The 20,693-nt window shown below is 44.0% G+C and overlaps 1 protein-coding gene across 1 annotated transcript in view; it reads right to left on the bottom strand.

The window, feature by feature from the left end:
* ARHGEF26 (Rho guanine nucleotide exchange factor 26) overlaps positions 1–17,540 on the bottom strand; it is a 153,022-nt gene extending 135,482 nt beyond the window's left edge. Inside the window, exons 1-4 of the mRNA XM_029214364.1 lie at positions 17,418–17,540; positions 15,850–16,995; positions 14,229–14,268; positions 10,512–10,657 (exon numbers count right to left, since the gene is read on the bottom strand). Of these exons, the coding sequence (XP_029070197.1) occupies positions 10,512–10,657; positions 14,229–14,268; positions 15,850–16,929 (1,266 nt within the window). The 5' untranslated portion in view covers positions 16,930–16,995; positions 17,418–17,540. The remainder of the gene's footprint in view (positions 1–10,511; positions 10,658–14,228; positions 14,269–15,849; positions 16,996–17,417) is intronic.
* Positions 17,541–20,693: the final 3,153 nt, after the last annotated feature.

The following is a 20,693-nucleotide window of genomic DNA, read 5'->3' on the forward strand; positions in this document are numbered from 1 at the left end:
AAAGAAATTGACCTGGGTAGCTATACATGGAAGCTGAAAGGATAACATGAGGCGGGGCTGGACCATGCTAGGTAACCTCAAGTCTAATTTACAAGAACTCAGAAACTCTGAGTATGCAGGAGCTCTCAGGACAGAAGACAGACCTGGCAGAAAGGGCAAATGAGCCAATTCATGAGAAGAAATAGCCAACAGGCCACTTCTGAGACGCAGTCACATTCCTGGCCAAGTACCAGATAGAAATGTGGTTCCTGCTCTTCCAGAGCCCTGGCTACACATCCGGTATTTAGCGAAACTTTAGAGGCTCTGTTCCAGGTAACCTCAAGACCCTAAAGAAAACAGTAGGAGAGTAACCCTATTTGTCACTTCGGAGTCTCAGCTGCCTTAATATATAGTAGAGAAATAGTACCCGCTCTCATGGTATTGTCACAAGCTCGACATAAGCTGAGTGAAATGACCTAGTATAATCCCTGGTGCACAGTCTCCTCGGCAAACACTGTGTTCATAATTTAACTGCATGTAAATAAATTAATATTATGATGATCCAATGACAGGTCCCATAGCTACAGTTATCTGCACTGCCTGCTCACACTGAGAATTTAACCCCAGCTGAATATGAGTTGAGCAGACAACAGCCATACTCCTTTGCACATAACCGCCAGAAGCAGGGTTTCCTGCCGCCCCAAATATGAACTACTCCATTTTTATGTTATTGCAGTTGGATGGGTAGCAGAGTTTATCTCCTACACTAAAGGGGAAAATAATCTGCAGTTTCCTTTTACTGGCAAAAATACTTCCTTCTGCAGAAGCTGTCCATTGGCTATGGTCCTTATCCCCCCAGATAACAGATATACAGATAATAAATGCCATAATAATTGTAAGACATAAGAGTACGGATTAATCATGTAGAACATCAACAGGCTATAAGTACTCTGGATAAATCAACCAAAATTGAGAAAAAAGTTTTTAAGCACTAGTTCCACATTTAAAGATTCAATGGTAATTTTGATGGTGACAGTTTCTCTAATCAATCATCATGGAGACAAATCACTCTGTGGATATGGCTCTGATGAATAGCCCCATCACTGGACCAAAACAAGAGACACCACAAGGGGACATCTTAAGGTCAAGAGGGAAGATACAAGAATCTAATGGATGATTTTCCCAAGTGCAAGCTCAGTATTATAGAGCCTTTCCCCACAGTTATTCAGAACTCCTCAAAGTAACCGAGCCTTCTTTCCTTTTACCTAATTACACTATATTCCTACAGACTCTTATTGTTCTTGAATGCATCCGTCTACCTCCCCAAAAGAAATACCAAGTGGAGGATGAGGGAGGCTGTAATTTAATTTGACTTCGTAGTATGCAAATACCTACCATAGGTAGTTCTAAACTATGAAGATACCAAGTTTCCTAGTGTATCAAAGACATTTATTAAATCCAGGAGGTAGCCAAAGTGTCAAGAATTTGTCCTTTAAAGTAAAAATTAAAAACAGCCTCCAAATAGCCCTAAATAGGAAACTTCCTCGCTGTTTTCCCCGCTGAGTTTTTTGGCTGTTATTTTCACTTATGGGATTAGGTTTTTGCCTTTACTCATTCATTTATACATTCACTCATAAATTCACCACATATTTACTGCAAGCCTACTGTAAGTCAGGCAATGATGCACTAGGAATAGGATAGGAAACATAACAGACAAAAATCTCTGCTTTCATGCAGATTTTATTCCAGTGGGAGTAGATGGACCATTAACAAGAAAAGTAAATCACATAGTATGTTAGAGGGGTACGTGTCAGGAAGACACTGGGAGAAGAGCTATTTATTGGAAGCTGAGAAGACAGCAAGTGCAAAGGCCCTGAGGCAGAGTGCACCTTGTATTGGAGGAACACCAGTGTAACTGAGCAGCAAGCATGGGATGAGTCCAGAGAGTAACCAGGGGCCAGAATACACAGCCACCCTGGCCCCTGTAAGGCTTGGCCTTTATTTTGAGTAGAGGTAAGAAATAACTTGAAGGTTCAGAACAAAGGGACAATATCTCAGTACATTTTAACAGGATCACAATTCAACAATATAACTATATAGCTGCTATATGGAGAAGAGACCAAAACGTACCCACGTAGATGCAGGGAGTTGAGCTGGGAAGCAATGGGGACAATCCACCTCCACAGTGACAGGGTGGCAGCAGAGAAGTAGCTCTATTCTGAAGTTACAGGCAAAAGACTTTGCATCAAGTCGGAAGTAAGTTATGGGAGAAAGAGAAGAGTGAGCAAAGGCTCTAAGGGCTCTGACCTTCACAAGTAGAAAATGGAGTCATTATTTGCTGAGAAAACGAAGAGATTATGAGAGAAGCTGATTTGGGTGGGAGAGAAGGGAGTGATCAGAAGTCAACTTTTGGAAAGGTTAACTTTGAGATGCTGGTTAGATACCAGAAACAAAGCTGGATATCCTTGTCTGATGTTCAAGGAAAGGTCCAGTCTAGAGACAGAAACTTGAAAGTCATCAGAGTAGATGATGTATTTAAAGCCACAAGACTGCATGAGATCACCCAGGGAGTGCAGATAAAAGAGGAACCCCAAGGATGGAGCCTCTGGACCCCCCAACAGGTAGAGGCTGGAAGAAAAGAGATCAAGAAGCTGCAGGTGCACTGACTTTTTCTCAAATCATCTGACCCTCCATCACCCCGAAGGGTCCACATAGCGTACGTGATGTTTTCTCTGCTTGGGACTCCTCCAGCCTGCACCCGCCCCTCTAACAACATCTCTGACCTGACACTTATCTGGTAGCTGATCAGATGGCAGCTCTTGTCATCTCCTTTGCCACCTTCCCTTGACTGACAGCATCTTGCCCAGACAGGTGCCCTTCCCACAGGATCTCAGAGCAGCACAAGTACGTCCTTCACAGCATTAACACAGCAATTCTACATGTACATGTGGGATAATTTAGTGTCTGTCTTGCCATTCAGGGTGTCAGTAAGGACATGAAAGCAAAGTGGAGTCTGTTTGTGCTCTATCTCCACTGCCTAGAACAGGGGCCTCCATAAAGACTACGTGAATGAAGGAATCATTCATCAATCTCTCTCATCAGTTTTCTGCTCAATGAAATAAGACCCTCTTTGTCTGGGACCCAGGTCTAGGTTCCAGTTGAAACACCTCCTTTTGTACTTACACCAACCAATATGAAACACCCCTGTGTTCATGTCCTCCCACTTTCTTGGAGCACTTGTCTCTTCTGCTCCGTACCTGCCCTCAGGGCCTAAGGCACACACACACACATTTTCATAACCCATTGTTCTCTCCATAGAATCAACAACATAAATATTGGCACATCTACCACTCAATTGCCCTTTGCTTACTAAGCTCCAACCAGAGTAGTTTTTTTCTCAATCTCTATATATTTTTCAGAAGGGGTTACAGTTCCACCATCGCTATAATTCAGAAAAAGAAAAACTTCTAAAGGTGACATGAACAACATGGAAATGTACTCAATACACAGGAAGCTACAGTGAGGTATCCCCAGTATTTGGAGATAAAGTCAAAAGAAAATAATACTCCCAAACTGAAACTGAAAAAAACAAAAAGTATAAACTAGTTTCACACATCTACTTGTGTGTGCATTTTTCTAAAGAGAAGGTCTATGGCTCACAACTTCTATCAGATTCTCAAAGCAGGTATAGCTCCCCAGAAAAGAAAGATGGCGAAATGCATATCCATCCTATAGCCTAACCCAGAGACTACAAAGAACACTGAAGATCATCGTGTAGAGACGTGAAATGATTTATAAGACACACTGTTCAGGAAAAAAACAAGTTGTAATAGCTGCACAGTATATCATTTATATAAAGGCACATAATCTTTATTTTTTCCTTACATGTATATACGTGGATTTCAAGAAGAGCGTTACCAAATTGAGAACAGCATTGGCTAGACAGAAGGCGAAAGAGACTGGGATTGCAGATATGATCAAAAGAGACTTTGGTCTCATCTGAAATGTTTAATTTTTTTCATGGAACATGCACTATGCATTGCTTATATAGTCAAAATCAATTTTTTTAAAATGTTGAGGGCACACCACAATCTAATTGTACTGAAATGACAAGAGTGTAACAGAGCCCGCTCCCTGCCCCAGGCTAAGCAGATCCCAGCTCCAGCCCTCTTAGCTGGACCAGGATCTCTGCTGGGGTTCCCAGGTCCAGGCACATGGACCTCCAGTTCTGTTTATAAAGATACAAACACTCCAGGAGACCTACTCTCCAACGTAACAGCGTGCGCGAGTACACGTCTAAAGCCCTGACTAACTGTCTACATTGTAAGTACCAAAAGTAAGCCAGATGTGAAAAATGGGAATGTTTTTTCTATTTTTTTAAACATGAAAGATAGATATGATAAAAGGTATTAATCACCATTTAAGGTAAAAAAATAATTTTATGAGACTGCTATGTTGCAAAAATGTAAATGGAAAATTCTATGACTGAAGAGATTATTTTAAGCAGCAACTCACTGAACAACTGAAAATTAATTCAGACAAGTGTGAAAATGTAAGGGAAAAGGATGAAATTGTTGATGACCTCTAAATGCATTAAGCATTTCTGCAAACAGGAGGATATTCAGATTTATTACATCTGCTGAGCTCTGATTTTCAGTAGAAAACAGTGTCTTTCACAATAAACATGGTGTAGATTCTAAAAGAATAAGTCCCACCAAATGGAACTGCTAAAGCCTCCAAAGCGTGTTATATTTTCCACTGAATGAAATTACACTGGTAATCAAATGGCCATTTTTCAAATCGCCCTTTCTCATTTAGCAGTTCCAGGTCAACCAGAGCAAACTATGTGTGTCTTAGGAGCTGATTCCAGAACTCAAGAGACCAAAGTCCTAATTCTAGCTATGAACCTAGTTAGCCACACTAAGGACAGCTGAAGACGTACTTTAAAGAAAACATAAAAAACCAGTTCCAGAATAGAGTTTAAAATTTTTGAGCAAACTGAAGAAACATTCAAAATGATTTCAGATTACTGATAAAGCCACGTGTCAGCAAGTATAAAGGAAGAGTCCAGTAAGAGGATGACTGTAGCAGGTGTATGTCAGATGACTGCATTCGGTATTGAATCCAAGTAGAAAGTTGGCCTGTGTGCTTGTTTTTGACTCTGGAGCCTGAGCACCCTTGTAAAGGTACCTGGGGTGTCAAGGCGGTGGAAATTACACAAACACACCCCATGGCAAACAAATGGGGTCAGGGCATGGCTGGCAAGTGTGGCTTTGGGGCTGTCACGGAACTTAACAAAACAAACACGGGTTTCGCAACTATCATTTTTTAGTCCAACGCATAGTATGTGATGGGGGGAGGGGTCAAGTTATGACAAAAAGCAAAAAGACTTCAAGATTGATTTTTTATCTTCAGTAATATTGTAAATCCTTCTGGGAGCCCATTAAAGGATGAAACTGATTAGAAACCTGAAGCTCACTTTGCATGGAGGACTCAGCTGCTACCCACCTAGCACTAACTGTAGCAGGTACTCAGTGTTCTATCCCACACTAATAATACAATCAATATTTTTCTTCAAACCCACAAGCTTTGCCCAGAGATCCAAGAACTGCTGTCTCAGTCCTCACGATGTCATTTTAGGTGAGTCGCTGGGCCATTCACCTGTGTATGGCCGGTTCCTTTATCTCTGGGCACAGATCTCTGGAGGACAAAAATGACTTTTCAAATTGAAACCTCAAATTTCTTCCACTTATGACCAACTAAAACCTGGTAACCACGATCATTTATTTCTCATATATTAGTGTTCCCCAAGGCCTGAAGGCCAGCATAAAGTTATGTTCCCTGGAATGAAGAAATCCTATATTTCTGATGAAGAGTAGATCAATATCCTCTGACAAGCAAGTGAAGGAAGAGCAAGCCTGGCACCATCTCATGACAGCATGGAGCTCAGGTTGTGTTCCTGACAATGGAGAACACCCCACTTCTACATGGAGACCCTGTCAGCAAAGCCACACTGCTACCCACGTTCACCACTAAGTCACTATAATCCAACTAGGGAAGCCTAGACTTTCTCTATTCTATGAAGGCCCAACTAAACGCCTCTCTTACTCATTTCTAACTCTCCCTCATTCCTAGGTGACCACAATGCAACAGTTAAACCTGTCCCAACACCATACACGGAGAACCACCTTTCGTGGTTGTCCAATGAAACCAAAGGAGACACATCATAAACAAACACACAAAGACAAATTACATACAGACTGAAGGCTTCAGGACCTTACACAACAACCAGAAATGACTGCAAACTGCGGCTCTTCTAAAGAGTCTCCTGCATACTGGATGCTTCTTACAGTCAACTGATAAAAGTTTCATCACCTCAGGAGGCAGTCATGTGTTGGCAACAAAGATAAGAGATTTTTGGGCTTCCCTGGTGGCACAGTGGTTGAGAGTCCGCCTGCCGATGCAGGGGACACAGGTTCGTGCCCCGGTCTGGGAAGATCCCACATGCCGCGGAGCGGCTGCGCCCATGAGCCATGGCTGCTGAGCCTGCGCGTCCGGAGCCTCCGCAACGGGAGAGGCCACAACAGTGAGAGGCCACAACAGTGAGAGGCCCGCATACAGAAAAAAAAAAAAAAAAAAGATAAGAGATTTTTACAAAATAAAACAATCAACAGCAGCTAATGCACAGGTGTGCTCACACGTACCCTTCCCAAGTAGAAAGTCAAGATACATACCAAATTGAGACCTAACCCCTTTGCCAGAAAACCCTTTGTCCTCTTGCCTTTCTGGGATCAAGGCCTTACTCGAGGAAGAGTTTTGTGTTAAAGACAGGATGGGGACTACCCTACTTATTTGGTATTATTAAAAGCTAAGCATGGGGGCTTCCCTGGTGGCGCAGTGGTTGGGAATCCACCTGCCAATGCAGGGTACACGGTTTCGAGCCCTGGTCTGGGAAGATCCCACATGCCGTGGAGCAACTAAGCCCGTGAGCCACAACTACGGAGCCTGCGCTCCGCAACGGGAGAGGCCGCGACGGTGAGAGGCCCCCGCACCGCGATGAAGAGCGGCCCCCGCTCGCCGCAACTGGAGAAAGCCCTCACACAGAAACGAAGACCCAACACAGCTAAAAATAAATAAATACATAAATTTATTTATTTATTTAAAAAAAAAAAATTAAGCATGGAAAGATGATGGAAAGTCGAAGTGTTCCAAAACCTGCCCTAAACACTGTAGCCCCTTTACAAGGAGATATCAGGGCACAAGGTCAGACAGAGAAACGGAGGTGTCTACCCCTTACAGAAAACATCCTGACATTTTTCATAATTCATGAAGCCTCTTCTCTTTAGGGTCCTAACTGCAACCTGGATATTTACTAATTGCTAGGCTTCTAGAAAAGTAATCGCTGCTTTCTGTTGTTTTCCCTAAAAGCCAGAGCTGCTTGCAACATTTTAGTGGGTAGAAAACCCACGTGGGAAGGACAGAAGAGAACTTCAGGACAGTGATGACCCCTGGGGAGGAAGGAAAGAGAAAAGGACTGGAGAGGAGGACGGTTAACTGAATCTGTCTCAAAAAATAAAAGCCTGAAATAAATATGTTAAAATATTAACATCTGTTCAAGCTGGTACCTGGATGGCAGGTACCTGGAAATCTATTACACAGATTTAAGTTTTAATTTTTCTACATGCTTGAAGTACTTTATAATAAAAAAAAATTAAGATGTTTTAAAAGTGAAACAGAGGGCTTCCCTGGTGGCACAGTGGTTGAGAGTCCGCCTGCCGATGTAGGGGACACGGGTTCGTGCCCCGGTCCGGGAAGATCCCACATGCCGCGGAGCGGCTGGGCCCGTGAGCCATGGCCGCTGAGCCTGCGCGTCCCGAGCCTGTGCTCCGCAACGGGAGAGGCCACAACAGTGAGAGGCCCGCGTACCGCAAAAAAAAAAAAAAAAGTGAAACAGAGACACAAAAGGCACAAAGAAAATGCAGGCTGGTGCCCAAGTGATGCAAAGTGGCAAAGTCCAATCATGCTGCTTTGATTAAGTGTAACTGCCATCAACACAATAAATACACACAAGCCTCCTGGGAACGCTCAAATCCAAGATAACACAGGCTGCAGTCAGAACCCATTTTATAGCTTTACATTTTATTACCAGATAGTCTTCTGATATCAATCTTGTTAACAAAAGGCGCATCAGCACATTGATCCTTTGCCAGATAAAACACATGCCCATATTTGAAGTTGTACTGAAGGATATGTAGTATTATTTCAGTGTGCATTTGTTAATCTAAATGAAAGCCAAACTCCAGGAGGCATAAATATGGCAGCCTGGTTTTTGGTACTAAAGCTAAGCTGGAGCAGAGTGTAAGTGACACAGAAGTACACATTTTTGTTTAGCATTCAGAGAACAACAGAAGGATTTAGGCCTGTGCTAACAAACGCAGCTGCTGTCCCAGAGAAAGAACTCAAAAAATCCACAGTTTTCTTCTTGAGGATCTTCTACCAAATGGTCCATACCAACAATGGAATGACAGCCACTTAGAGCCATCTTGGCCTGTGTGGGCCTTGTCACCAGTTTTTCCAAGTATCTGCATTGGTATATAATACCACAAGGTCATCAGATTACGGAATAAGGCTACCAACATGCCGGTTCTGTGGACAGATGTACCACCTCACCACTGCAAAATTCACAGAAGCATCACGGAAGTTGCAAACTGTTAGCACAGGAGCCAAGTCTGGCCCATAGATATTGTTGGGCTCATACAACACTTTTTTTTTTTTGCGGTACGCAGGCCTCTCACTGTAGTGGCCTCTCCCGTTGCGGAGCACAGGCTCTGGACACACAGGCTCAGCGGCCATGGCTCACGGGCCCAGCCGCTCTGCTGCATGTGGAATCTTCCCGGACCAGGGCACGAACCCATGTCCCCTGCATTGTCAGGCGGACTCTCAACCACTGCGCCACCAGGGAAGCCCTCATACAACATTTTTTAAAACTTGAATTAGGATAATACTCGTAAAAATCTGGCTTTCTGTATTCTCTTTTTTAAATATCAGAAAATACTGTAACACGGGGCTGGTTTGAACTAAGTGTCCGCTGCTCAATTCATACAAGGCCTATGGACCACAGTCCCCGCCACTTCCCCTCACCTACACTCACCAGCACCAGCATCACTTATAACACCACCTGCTCTGCCCCGTAGGCATTTTAATCTGTGTCACACCGTGAGGGGAGTGGAAATACATAGCTTCTCCTTAGAACAAAATTAGGGGGTGTGAGAGAGACAGGAAGAAAGGGCTTGGTTTCTAGAATTCTGAATTCCAATACAGGGCAGAAGAGGGGAGGAAGAGCCTGAGCCAGAAGTCATCCCCATTATCAACATGCACCCATTTCCATGGTCAAATTTATGAGCGCCAACATATACAACTTCTTCACTTATGCTGACGGGTTCCCTAAATCCGTAAGATTCCTGACTCTGAACAATGCTCATTTCGGCTTAAGAGGGAATCACTTCTGCTCCCATATTGCCAAAGGACTCACAGAGGTGCACTGGCCTGTTTTTCATGCAACGCTCCCACCACCCAAGCCAGCCACGGGAATTCCTTCCTACTTGGTAATGCATCAGATGCCCACAAATGCTGTACCCAAAGTCACATTAAGTAAACTAAGCATCACACTGTGACATTGTTAAGCCAGGAGGAAAAGAAATTACAGCTAAAAACAAAAGATGTTTGATGCAGAGAGGAGAAATTACTCATCAACACAAAAGTAAGTGTCAGATACTCGCAAACAAAAGATGCACACGGGGAGATAGAACAGAATGCCATTCATTAACCATTTTCAAGAAAATATAAATGTGTCCCTATCAAATGAAATTTCCAAGGAAGAAGTGTAATAAGTTCCCTGTTGTGCGTAGGTACATATACATATATACATATATCATACATATACATATGTATACATAGCCATAATTACGATAAAGCTCAGGATATATTAAGCTACCACTACATACACACTCTATAAAGAAAACAGGAAAAGATACTGAGTAAGGGGGCTTCCCTGGTGGCGCAGGGGTTGAGAGTCCGCCTGCCGATGCAGGGGACACGGCTTTGTGCCCCGGTCCGAGAAGTTCCCACATGCCGCGGAGCGGCTGGGCCCGTGAGCCATGGCTGCTGAGCCTGCACGTCCGGAGCCTGTGCTCTGCAACGGGAGAGGCCACAGCGGTAAGAGGCCCGTGTACCGCAAAAAAAAAAAAAAAAAAAAAAAAGATACTGAGTAGGAAGAGTTTCCAGAGTCCATGGTACATCAGTCTTTTATTTTATAAAAACCTGATAAATTTTCCTGATCAGAACTGTCAAAGTTCATGTTCTCACTAGTGCCTGCAGAGTTTCAAGAAATATTTCGCAATCTAAAAAGAAGAGTCTTTCTCCTTAGGGTTACAGGATCACTGGTAGAAAAAATTAAAACCACAACTAGGCATAATGTCCACAACTTGGTCTTCTCACTCCCACAGATACAAAAAGAGAAGGTACACACTCACCGCAGAGAGTTGGCTCCACGTAGGCCTCAGTGGCTTATGGTGAATCACAATTTTTTCGTATGATTTCTGTTCTTTAGGCTCTGACTCTTCATCAGAGTCAATGTCAAGGGCCTTTTCTTTGTAGTTCTGATACAGAACAGCGTTTTCTGCAAGAAAACCAAATCTTACATGTCACTAATTGCCCCCCCATCTTGATGCTACTTGTTCTAAACAAACATCTGTATTTATACGTATACGATGTTTGGTCTCCAGTTAAACAAAAGACAAATGGATTTTGTCACTGAAGAGTCATTACCAAAAAGTGATTTTCTCACTCACACAGCTCTACCCCCAATTCATCTGCAGGGGAAGGGGAAGGGCCCATACATGAAATGCCAACTGAAGCAGAGTTTCCATGTCTCTGTCCACTACCCATGAAGGTCATGTCCCGTTACATCACTGTTTTTTAGGTTAAATTGAATTTACACCCTTTTGTCTATCTATTTAACAAATATTTACTGTACATCCACAATGTGCCAAGGGCTGAGAGTAAATAGAAAATGAAAGACATTTCCCATGCCCTCATGAGCTAAAAATTTAATGAGAAAAATAGTCGAAGTCATTCATTCATGTATTTATTCAACTGATAGTTAGAAAATGCTTACTTAAAAAAAAAAACGAAAATGCCTACTCGACACTAGCGACCGCTAGGCACTGGGGCTACAGCAACGAACAACAGAAAAAGATAAAAATCTCATTCTTTGTGGAGCTGACATCAGAGTGAGGAGAGAATGACAATAAACAAACAAGTAACTTTTATAATATATCAGATGCTGATAAGTACCATGGAGAAAAATAAAACAGGGAAAGAAGGAGCATGTTACAAGGGGTGATACATAGATTTTAAACAGGGTGGTTTAGGAAGCCCTCACAGAGGTGACATTTAAGCAAAGATCTAAAAGCAGTGAGAAAGTAAGCCACCTGTACAGCTGGGGAAAGAACATCCCATCAGAGAGAACAGCAAGTACAAAGGCCCTGGGGCAGGAGTCTGTTTGGTGCATCTATATGTACAAGGATCAGCAAGGAGGCCTGTGTGGCTGGAATAGGGTAAGGGAGGGGAGAAAGTATAGGAGTTGGGGGTTGGGATGAATAGAGGGCAGACTTGCCTCAATGTCATTGAAAGGGCTTTGGTTTTTTACTCCAAGTGAGAAGACAAGTCATTTTAGAGTTGAGGACACAATGATCTTGCACAAATACATACCTACAAACCCAAAGATTTACATACAGGGGCTCTGAGAACAGACTGTCAGCAGGATATGATCTAGTCTGGGGGTCACTGAGGTGTTAATGAGGAATATCTTAAGATCTGAAAGCTGAGAAACTACAGAGCTACAGAAAAAAAGCACATGTAAAAGCCCTGAGGCAAGAGGTCATATGTTACCTTAAAAGAACAAAGGAAGGTCATTCACTGGAGTGTGGGTGTCTAGCGCACAAAGGGTGTAAGGTGAGTTTAAGGGGAAGAGCCAGACAGCCCAAAGAAGGAGAGTTTTGAAGGCAATGTTAAAGAACTGTATTTTACCCTGAGTCCAAAAGGACTGAGTTTCTTTCATACTGTAAGGGTTGTATTTTCTCCCGATTGCAATGGGAATCCACTAAAAGGAAAGGACTTTATTAGACTGGAAAAGCAAAATATTGACTACTTAAGGGACTAATTAGGATGCTACTGAAGTGGTCACTGAAAGACAATGGAGACTTGGGGGGATGGGCTGGATATGGGGGTCAACTGGATATGGTGGTAAGGATGTTTCCTAGCTCTATAAGTCCCACAGTGGAGAAGTAGGAAATGGGAACTCCAGAAGAGATTCACCTTTAGAGGAAAGATTATGAGTTTGGTTTGGGATATACTGAGTTTGAAATGCTTTTCCCATCTACTGAAGCCAGCAAACATCTGCCTCATCTCTCAGCAACTACTGCATGTTCCATAGGCACCATTACTAAAGTAATACTGGAATCTATGCAATAGTTTTCTGTTCTCTGATTGCTCTAAATATGTAAAGCAGATTATGAGGGTACAGACCCACCTCTGTAGCGTCCTTTAAAGTACTTAGTGTGTGGCACAGAATATATGCAGACGTTGTTGATATACATTCATTCATTCTCACAACAACGTGGGCAATAGCATTAACTTCATTTTACCCAGGATGAGACTGAGGCTCAGTGAAGTTAAGAGGCTTGTTCACTGTCACGCAACTGATGAGTAGAAGCAGCAGGACAGGAACTCAGGCCCCTGGTTCCAATACCACAGGTTCTCACCACTCTACCACACAGCTTCCTGACTTACATTTTTGTTAGTCATTAACTGTAAGGCTCCTGCATTCCTCATGTACATATATGTGAAAAAGAATTTCTAGGTCATCATATCTGAGAAGAGAGGAGAGGGTGCACAGAAACAGCTCCTTGTAAAAGGAAACAACATAAAACTAGTTATAGTGAAGGTCTGTCCTCGGACTTCACAAAAGCTCGACATTTTTTTTTTTTTTTTAAGCTCGACATTTTTAACCCTTTGAGGCAAAGGTCCCAAAACCACTATCAAATTCCAGAAGATGCAAAGCATCTCTCAGAACTGATACTAGGTAGATGCTCTGTTCACTGCACAGTCATAACGGGGTATAAGCGGAAGCAAACGGGACTAAGAACCAGATCTCTTCCTAGTCCTGGCTGTGTTAAAGTGGACAAGGTACTAAACACTCCGAGCTTCTAGTTTCCTCAATTATAAAATCTGAAGTTATCCCAGCCAGCTAAAATACTGTATCTGGGTTTCTTCCTCATAGAGAACAGTTTTCTAAGATTGGTACAGTAAATACACTTTTATAAACTGGTCTTGTTTAAATGATCCAATGAGAACTGATGTTTATAAGAATTGTAAAAGGAAATGCTTTGTAGTCAGCCAAGGTGATATAATTCTGGGTGGTTTTACCTTAGATTTACTTATAGAGGGGCATACCCTTCTTCATTGTTCTTGAAAGGTTGGGAAATCTTAGCATTTCAAAGCATGACAGAAGGTAACTACCCTCACCTGCACCACACTCCCCCAGCCCTACAAGCACTGCACCTGGGGCTTCTCCCTTTGTGCCCTTCCAGACCACTGACACTGGATCCATCTATTTACATGAAGTCCGCTAATCTGATTAGGGTTTGAACACCTGGTGAAAGCTGCTTTTATTTTTGAGATCCTTCACAAAAATATCATATGGGTTCGAAATTCTTAGGAGTATGTTTCTGTCAGCCAGGAGAGTTAGATTTCCCCCAAATTGAAATTGGATTAGGAAACAGGAAGTCAGAAATGATATTAAAATGTAGAAATATGGGGAAAAGAACATTAAGTCAAAGGAAACACGACTTAAGATCTAAATGCCAAACTTAATTTTTAACTAAAGGGCTAGAGCTTGCCCTTACTCTTTCTCCACTTTTTGAGGGAGGTGGGGATGGAGCCAGAGTAGAGAAGAATTAAAAATCCCAGAACATTGGTCTGACAAAGTCATCTGCCTTCAAAGAATGCCATTAACTTTACTCACTGCTGGTGAATTGAGCTTAGCGCAGAGCTTTGTGCTGTATAATTTGTGAAGAAGTTGTACATTTTTCTCATCTTGAGTTTTTTGTAACTTCAGTTGGATTTCAACTTATAATTGATATTCCACATTGAAACAGCAATAAAAGTCTGGAAAATCAAATGCTTACCTTCCCCCTCAAATGTTCCTTGTCCTTTCAGCATTTTTTTCTAAGAAACAAGAAAAGCAAAAAGAGGAAAAGCAAAGCAAACTATGTATGAATGAGCCAAACAGAAAATACAGCTATTTTAAGAAAAAGTATTTTTTTTTGTTGTTGTTACATTCATTAGATTTCCAAAGGCATACAGCAGATGATCCCTGGAGTAGTTCACTCGTAACACTACTACAACTCACCAAAAAGGTGAAATAAAATGTACAACATCCCCCATGCTCTGTCAATACAGCTTGAGAATCCTCAAATGACCAGTAGTCCAGCTTATTTCATTACTCATGATTCACCATCACTGTTAAACTGAACTTTGCTATACTTGCAGAGTTGGAGGGGAAGAAAAAGAACACATAAAATATTATGGAACTTCTTTAAGGCCATGGGATCTAAAATAAAACAGGCTTGCTTGTGTATTACACATGTGATATTTATATAGACTCTCTGATTAATCAAGAAAAGATGTGGCTGCCAAAATGAATTCCTGCCCGATTGCTGAGATCTGTCTTGTGTCTGGAGAAGACAGCACATGCACACTCCAAAATCTCCTTCCCTAGTTTTCCCTATTTCTTTATGTCATATTTAGTAATATTTTATTGAGCACAGCTCCTAGGCCTTTATCTGGGAGCAACACCATACCATTCATTGAAACCTGAAGTTTTCAGCTACCAGCTTGTTAAATGCACTCAAGGATTAAGTGGGCACAAAATGGGAATAAGATACAACCACGGGCAGTGGTGAGAGAAACCAAAAACAGCAAAGATGACAAACTATGTCTTTTGTGATCTGGCAACTGACTTTTAAAATTTACATTTTACCTGAATGGTATTTAGTATGTGATCACCACTGAAAAACATAATTCAGTAATTAAATCACTAGTGTAAGTAATTAAAATAATCAATAGGCTCAAGGGAAATCGGTTTTCCTGTATCAGCTGTGATGAATCAGCAACGAATCACTGACATTTCTAAACAAGCACCAGGCAGCGCCACCACATAATCAAGAGTGCAGATCCACGCCTGCCCACCATCCCCTTTTCAGCTACCTGTGTTAAAACTTTTCGGGGCTCACTCAGCCAATACTTAATTTTCTGTGTTTTTTTCCTCATTTGTCCCCCACTTTTTGCCCGAACTTAGAAAATTAAAACAATAAGAGTTTCAGTTCCTCCCATGAAGCTGCATTAAACTGGGCTGTGCCTGCCAGCAACAGAATGGGCAAGAGACAAATGTGCACGGGTCTGATCAACAAACCACAGAATTAAAAAATTGGGCTTCCCTGGTGGCGCAGTGGTTGAGAGTCCGCCTGCCGATGCAGGGGAAACGGCTTCGTGCCCCGGTCCGGGAAGATCCCACATGCCGCGGAGCGGCTGGGCCCGTGAGCCATGGCTGCTGAGCCTGCGCGTCCGAAGCCTGTGCTCCGCAACGGGAGAGGCCACAACAGTGAGAGGCCCGCGTACCGAAAAAAAATAATAAAAATAAAAATAACAATAACCTCTGGTTTCCTCTGTGCCCTTCCTCCCCACCCCCGTCACCTTCACCTGTGGCTTAGTGAACGCCTAACTTGCGACACTCTTGCCCATTCTTACCTTTATCCTTCCCAGGCTGGAAAACTTCTCCTTATCTTCCATTACCACTTTCAGAATAGGCTGGGACATTCTGTTCTTCTTCTTCGAGGTGGTAGGACTGTCAAAATCAACGCCACTGACCACCGCCCTGCGATAGGACGTGGACCTCAAGCCTCTCCGCAGAGAGCCCGGACTGTCCAAGTCGTTCTCCGCCTCGCCCTCGTCCTCTGCGGGGCCCAGGGGCGCTCCAAGGCCCTCCACCATGCTGCGCACCTTAAGCAGCCTCTTGTGGGGCTCCACATTCTGACTGTTGGATTTACTTATCTTAATTTCCGAGGCCAGACTCTTCGGAATGATCTGCTGTTTCCCCACTTTGAGGGCGGCGGGGCTGTTTGTGCTCAAAACCACTGAAGGATTCTCCAGGAGCTCGTTCTCCTGTGAGGGAAGCCTTTGGAGGGGGAGTTTTTGCTCCAAAGACCTTTTGTGGGGCGCGGGACATAGTCTCGAAGGTCCCCGCTCAGGGTCCTTAGCCATCTGGCCGGACAGCGAACGCGCGCCTGGGGAGGCGGTATTAGGGATAAGCGCACTTGCAGCAGGCGAAAGCAGGGGGCTGGCGGGGAATCCGGCCCTGTCCCCCTCGGGGCTGCAGGGGGCAGACGCATGAGGAGTCCGCGGGCGGTGCAGCGGCAGCTGCGCGGGCGAAGTCGCAGTGCCGTTCGCTGGGGATTTGGGGTAGCCGCCCGACGCCGCTCTGGGTTCCTGGGGTGACTTGGGCCGTCGAAGCCGAGGAGAAACAGCCCTGTACTCCGGGGAGACGGTCCTCCCATTGGTCACCAACCTCCGATGGGCGCACAGAAGCAGGGGGCTCCTCTGGATCGTCCTGCCGTCGGAGGCGGTGGGCGCCTGGGCCGGAGTCTGCGCCGCGGGGGGCGTTCCTCGGTCCTCCACCGGGAAATCCGTGATCAGCAACCCGCTGGGGCTCTGGTAGGACTGGGGCCTCGGCTTGCTCCGGCCCAGCAGCTGGGACTGAGGGGTTGAACGCCTCCGCCACAAAGGGGTTAAGCTGTTGCTGGAAAAATCTACTTCGGTCTTGCCGTCCATAGCAGAGCCTCGGGCGTCAGCCCCGGGGTGGGGGGGGGGGGGGGAACAGCACCCAGTGAGTCTTGCCTAAAGAGGAAAGAAGTCATGAAACTTTGCCGCCGGACAACCAGGCACGCCTTGCTGACACGCGCGCTCTGAGCCCGGGGATCACCCGGCTGCCGCGCGGGGCACAACTGCGCGTCAATTACCCGCCCTTTCTGGGGCAAAAACTGCGCCCACCGCGCCGAGCAGTCTAGTACAGATATCTGGGCTGTGCCCAGGCGGATTAATCCAATCACCTCCGCGTCTTTCCCGCGCCCAAAGACCACCCGCACGGAAAGAGACAGCCACCAATTCGCCGGGTGCAAACTGATGCACAAGAAGCTTGGGACGAGTTCAGCTTTCTCGGGAAACTCGCCGCGGGACGCTCCCCTCCTCCGCCAGCCAGCCGCCCGCCCCCGTCGTTGGTTCCCTAGCGTTCTAGCTGCCCGTCTCCCAGGCGGATTTACCTTAAGGGCTTTGCAGAGCCCAAGGCCAAAGAGCACCCACCGCCCCGTGGGTGGCCCGGATCCCAGACCGAATCGCGGCAGCAGGAGCTCTGGAGAGCTCTGCAGCCGACCAGGCGTCGGCTCCGCCCCTAAGCTTGACCCCGCCCTCAGCCTTGGCCACGCCCGGGCCCGCCTCAGTCGCAGCCGTCCTGGAGCAGCTGCCCTCCTGGCCGGGTCTCTTGTTAAAAAACACACTAGCGCACCTGGGCTAGGTGCCGAGCTACCGGGTTCCGGGCCGCGAGATGCGGGAAAGGGGCGGCGTGGGAGCTTCGAGCGCGCAGGTCCGTTGCCTGGAGCACAGCGTGGGAACGAGCGTGGGAGCCCTGCCAGAATGTAATTTACGAAGCCCTGGGCCCCCCGGGGATCTCCCAGGTAGAAACCCGGAATGCCGAGCAGAGTAGGGTCTGTGAAATGCGTGAGCTGGAGCGGGAAGCTCTGAACGCAGAAAGCCAGACGCCTCTCAGCATTCAGGTTGTCTTAAAATACAAATCCGATGCCTTGCTCCCCTGCTTAAAATATCTTACAGACTGATAAGTTTTCTTGTTTGTGCCTGGAGTATTTCCGGAGGCATACTTACAGCCAGCTCGGGGGAGGGGAAACTGGGTGCCTAGGAAACTGGAGGGAGGGAGTGTTTTCATTCAATAATCTTTGTATCTTGTATACTTTGGGTTGCGAATGTTACCTATTAAAAGTAAACGCAATTTAAATTACAAAAAAAAAGCTTACTGGTTTCTAAGCATACACAGAATAAAACTCAAAATCCTCTACATAGCTTATGAGGCCCTACAGGAAGTGCTTACGTCTGTAGCCCAGTCTTTTCCCCGCAACACTTGTTCCTTCAGTGTTTTTAAGCCACACCCACTTAAAGTTTGACAGCCTCAGAATCTTCCCTTTTGTTCCTCCTTGACCTTTTGACCTGTCACTCCATCAGAGAGGCCTTCCCTCTTGAATCAGATTATGGCTTATTTATTTTCCCAGCCACCTGTTCTCTTCCTTTTCTCCACTTGCCACAATACGCAAATATATTTAATCATGTATTCATTTTTGTTTATCTGTTTTATCTTCTTTTGACTGAAAGCTGCAAGAGGGCAGGGGCCATGTTTCTTTATTACCCCCTCTGTATTCCAGGCATATAGAGGGCACTTAACAAATATTTGTTGAATGAACGAATGAATGAATGAGAGGAGTGATGTGAGGACAATGGCCAACTGCCCCAGGGTGCTCCATTGCCAAGTGGTAGAAAGTTGGTTGTGTCCTGGACAAGCTCCAGCTATGTGAGAAGCATAAGGCAAAGTTGAGAAGACAGATGATTTTTAGACCATAAGATCTGTATAATTAATTCTGTTAGCAAGACATATGGGCTGTTCTCCAAGTTCTCTTTTTTGGCATTCACGCATTCAGTAAGGATGTATCGAGCACCCACTGAATGCTCCTGTTTGCCCTGGACAGGTTGAATGTGATGGCCAAAAATATTAAGAGGCAATCTCTGGGTGGTGGTGAGACCTGATGTTTTTCATGCTTATTTATACTTTGCTATACTTTCCAAATACTGTACATTAAATATATGTTACTTTGATCTGAGATATTTTTGTAAACTAGAAGAAATGGCATCAAAACATTTATAAGAAATTTTTCTAAAAAAACAAATTTACCAAATATTTTGGTTGGAAGAAATATGGCTGCTTACATACTTATACCTACCCACTTTTTAATATAGGACATTTTCTATACTAACCCATATTACTTTTATATTGGAAAAATATAATACATTTAATTTTAAAAGTGCTTACCTAATGACAAATGAAATGTTACCTAATTCAGAATGCAGTTTGTGACTTACGTTAAGAAGTTGTAAATGGTGATGTGAGAAGCTAGCTTCTCTTCAAATTATGTTGGTTCTGAAAACAAGCCTAACTGATAATTGTGAAGAAATCGCAGGATCTCCCTACCTCATTCCTAAGCAACAACATGATACCCACCAAAACAAGAACAACGACAAAACACCAAGCTCTGTTCCTTCACTAAGGGAAGCTTGGAAATTCACAGATCTACTGCCCATTTTAGCCTCCATTCAATTTACCACATCTATTCAAATCTAGGACATCTTTGATTGTATGTACCACTGAGAAAGAAAAAGAGCTGCGAATTAAACTATGACACAGTGTGTTGTCACATAGGATCTTTTTAATACTTACTGAAACAGTGCTTTTAGACTTAGGTATAAATTTTTCAGTAATGTGCATATTTAGAAAAGGAAAATATAAGCAAAATAAATTGATTAAAGTATTTCTACAAATTCTGTACACAGAGTCTAATTCTCCTGAATCCCTTTTCACACAGAGCATCAATAAGTGTGTTTTTCCACACAATATCATTGATAATATAGCATTTCTTAAAAGGATGTCCTAGCCTTGTCTCTGAGATTTGCTTCCTAGCCAGACACTCCTTCTTCAAGTTTGATGCTGGCATAATCCTATTTGACTAAAAGCATAGTTTTCTTGTTCATCTGAATTATATGTCACTACAACTTATGTAGCCTCTCTATTAATGGCCAGAAGGAAGTTTCTTTTTTTTTTTTTTTTTTTCCGGTACGCGGGCTTCTCACTGTTGTGGCCTCTCCCGTTGCAGAGCAGGGGCTCCGGATGCGCAGGCTCAGTGGCCATGGCTCATGGGCCCAGCCACTCCGTGGCATGTGGGATCTTCCCGGACTGGGGCACGAACCTGTGTCCCCTGCATTGGCAGGCGGACTCTCAACCACTGCGCTACCAGGGAAGCCCCAGAAGGAAGTTTCTGACAAACAAGTTCCAGGCCTTCACTATTGACCTGTGTGATACATGAATTGGTTATATTAGCCTCTTGTTGTTTTGGAATTTCTTTCATCTAATCTGACACATCTGGCAATTTCTCCTGCCTTCAACTGCATTTCTTAGCGTATGGCTTTGACAAATGTAGTATTAAATTGCACAGAACTCAGTAAAATGATGAAATTCGAGTAGTTATAACCATGTTCACAAATACCAAGGCAATGCCAACTATATCAGGACTGCCACCTGGCTATTGGCTGTTTCTTTAATAGTAAGACACATCCCAGTTTCAGAGATGTTACAATGTGAGACCAAAGTACTTCTTAGAATTGGAGAAATACAGTATGTTAAACTATTAGGAATGATACATTCCACTGGTAAATTCTGATGGTATATATTTTTAATGAAAAAATTTTAATTTCTTCCCAGTTTT

Source organism: Monodon monoceros, unplaced genomic scaffold (genome assembly GCF_005190385.1).
Source record: "Monodon monoceros isolate NGI ecotype Baffin Bay Population unplaced genomic scaffold, NGI_Narwhal_1 Super_Scaffold_11, whole genome shotgun sequence".
In the NCBI taxonomy this organism is placed as follows: domain Eukaryota; kingdom Metazoa; phylum Chordata; class Mammalia; order Artiodactyla; family Monodontidae; genus Monodon; species Monodon monoceros.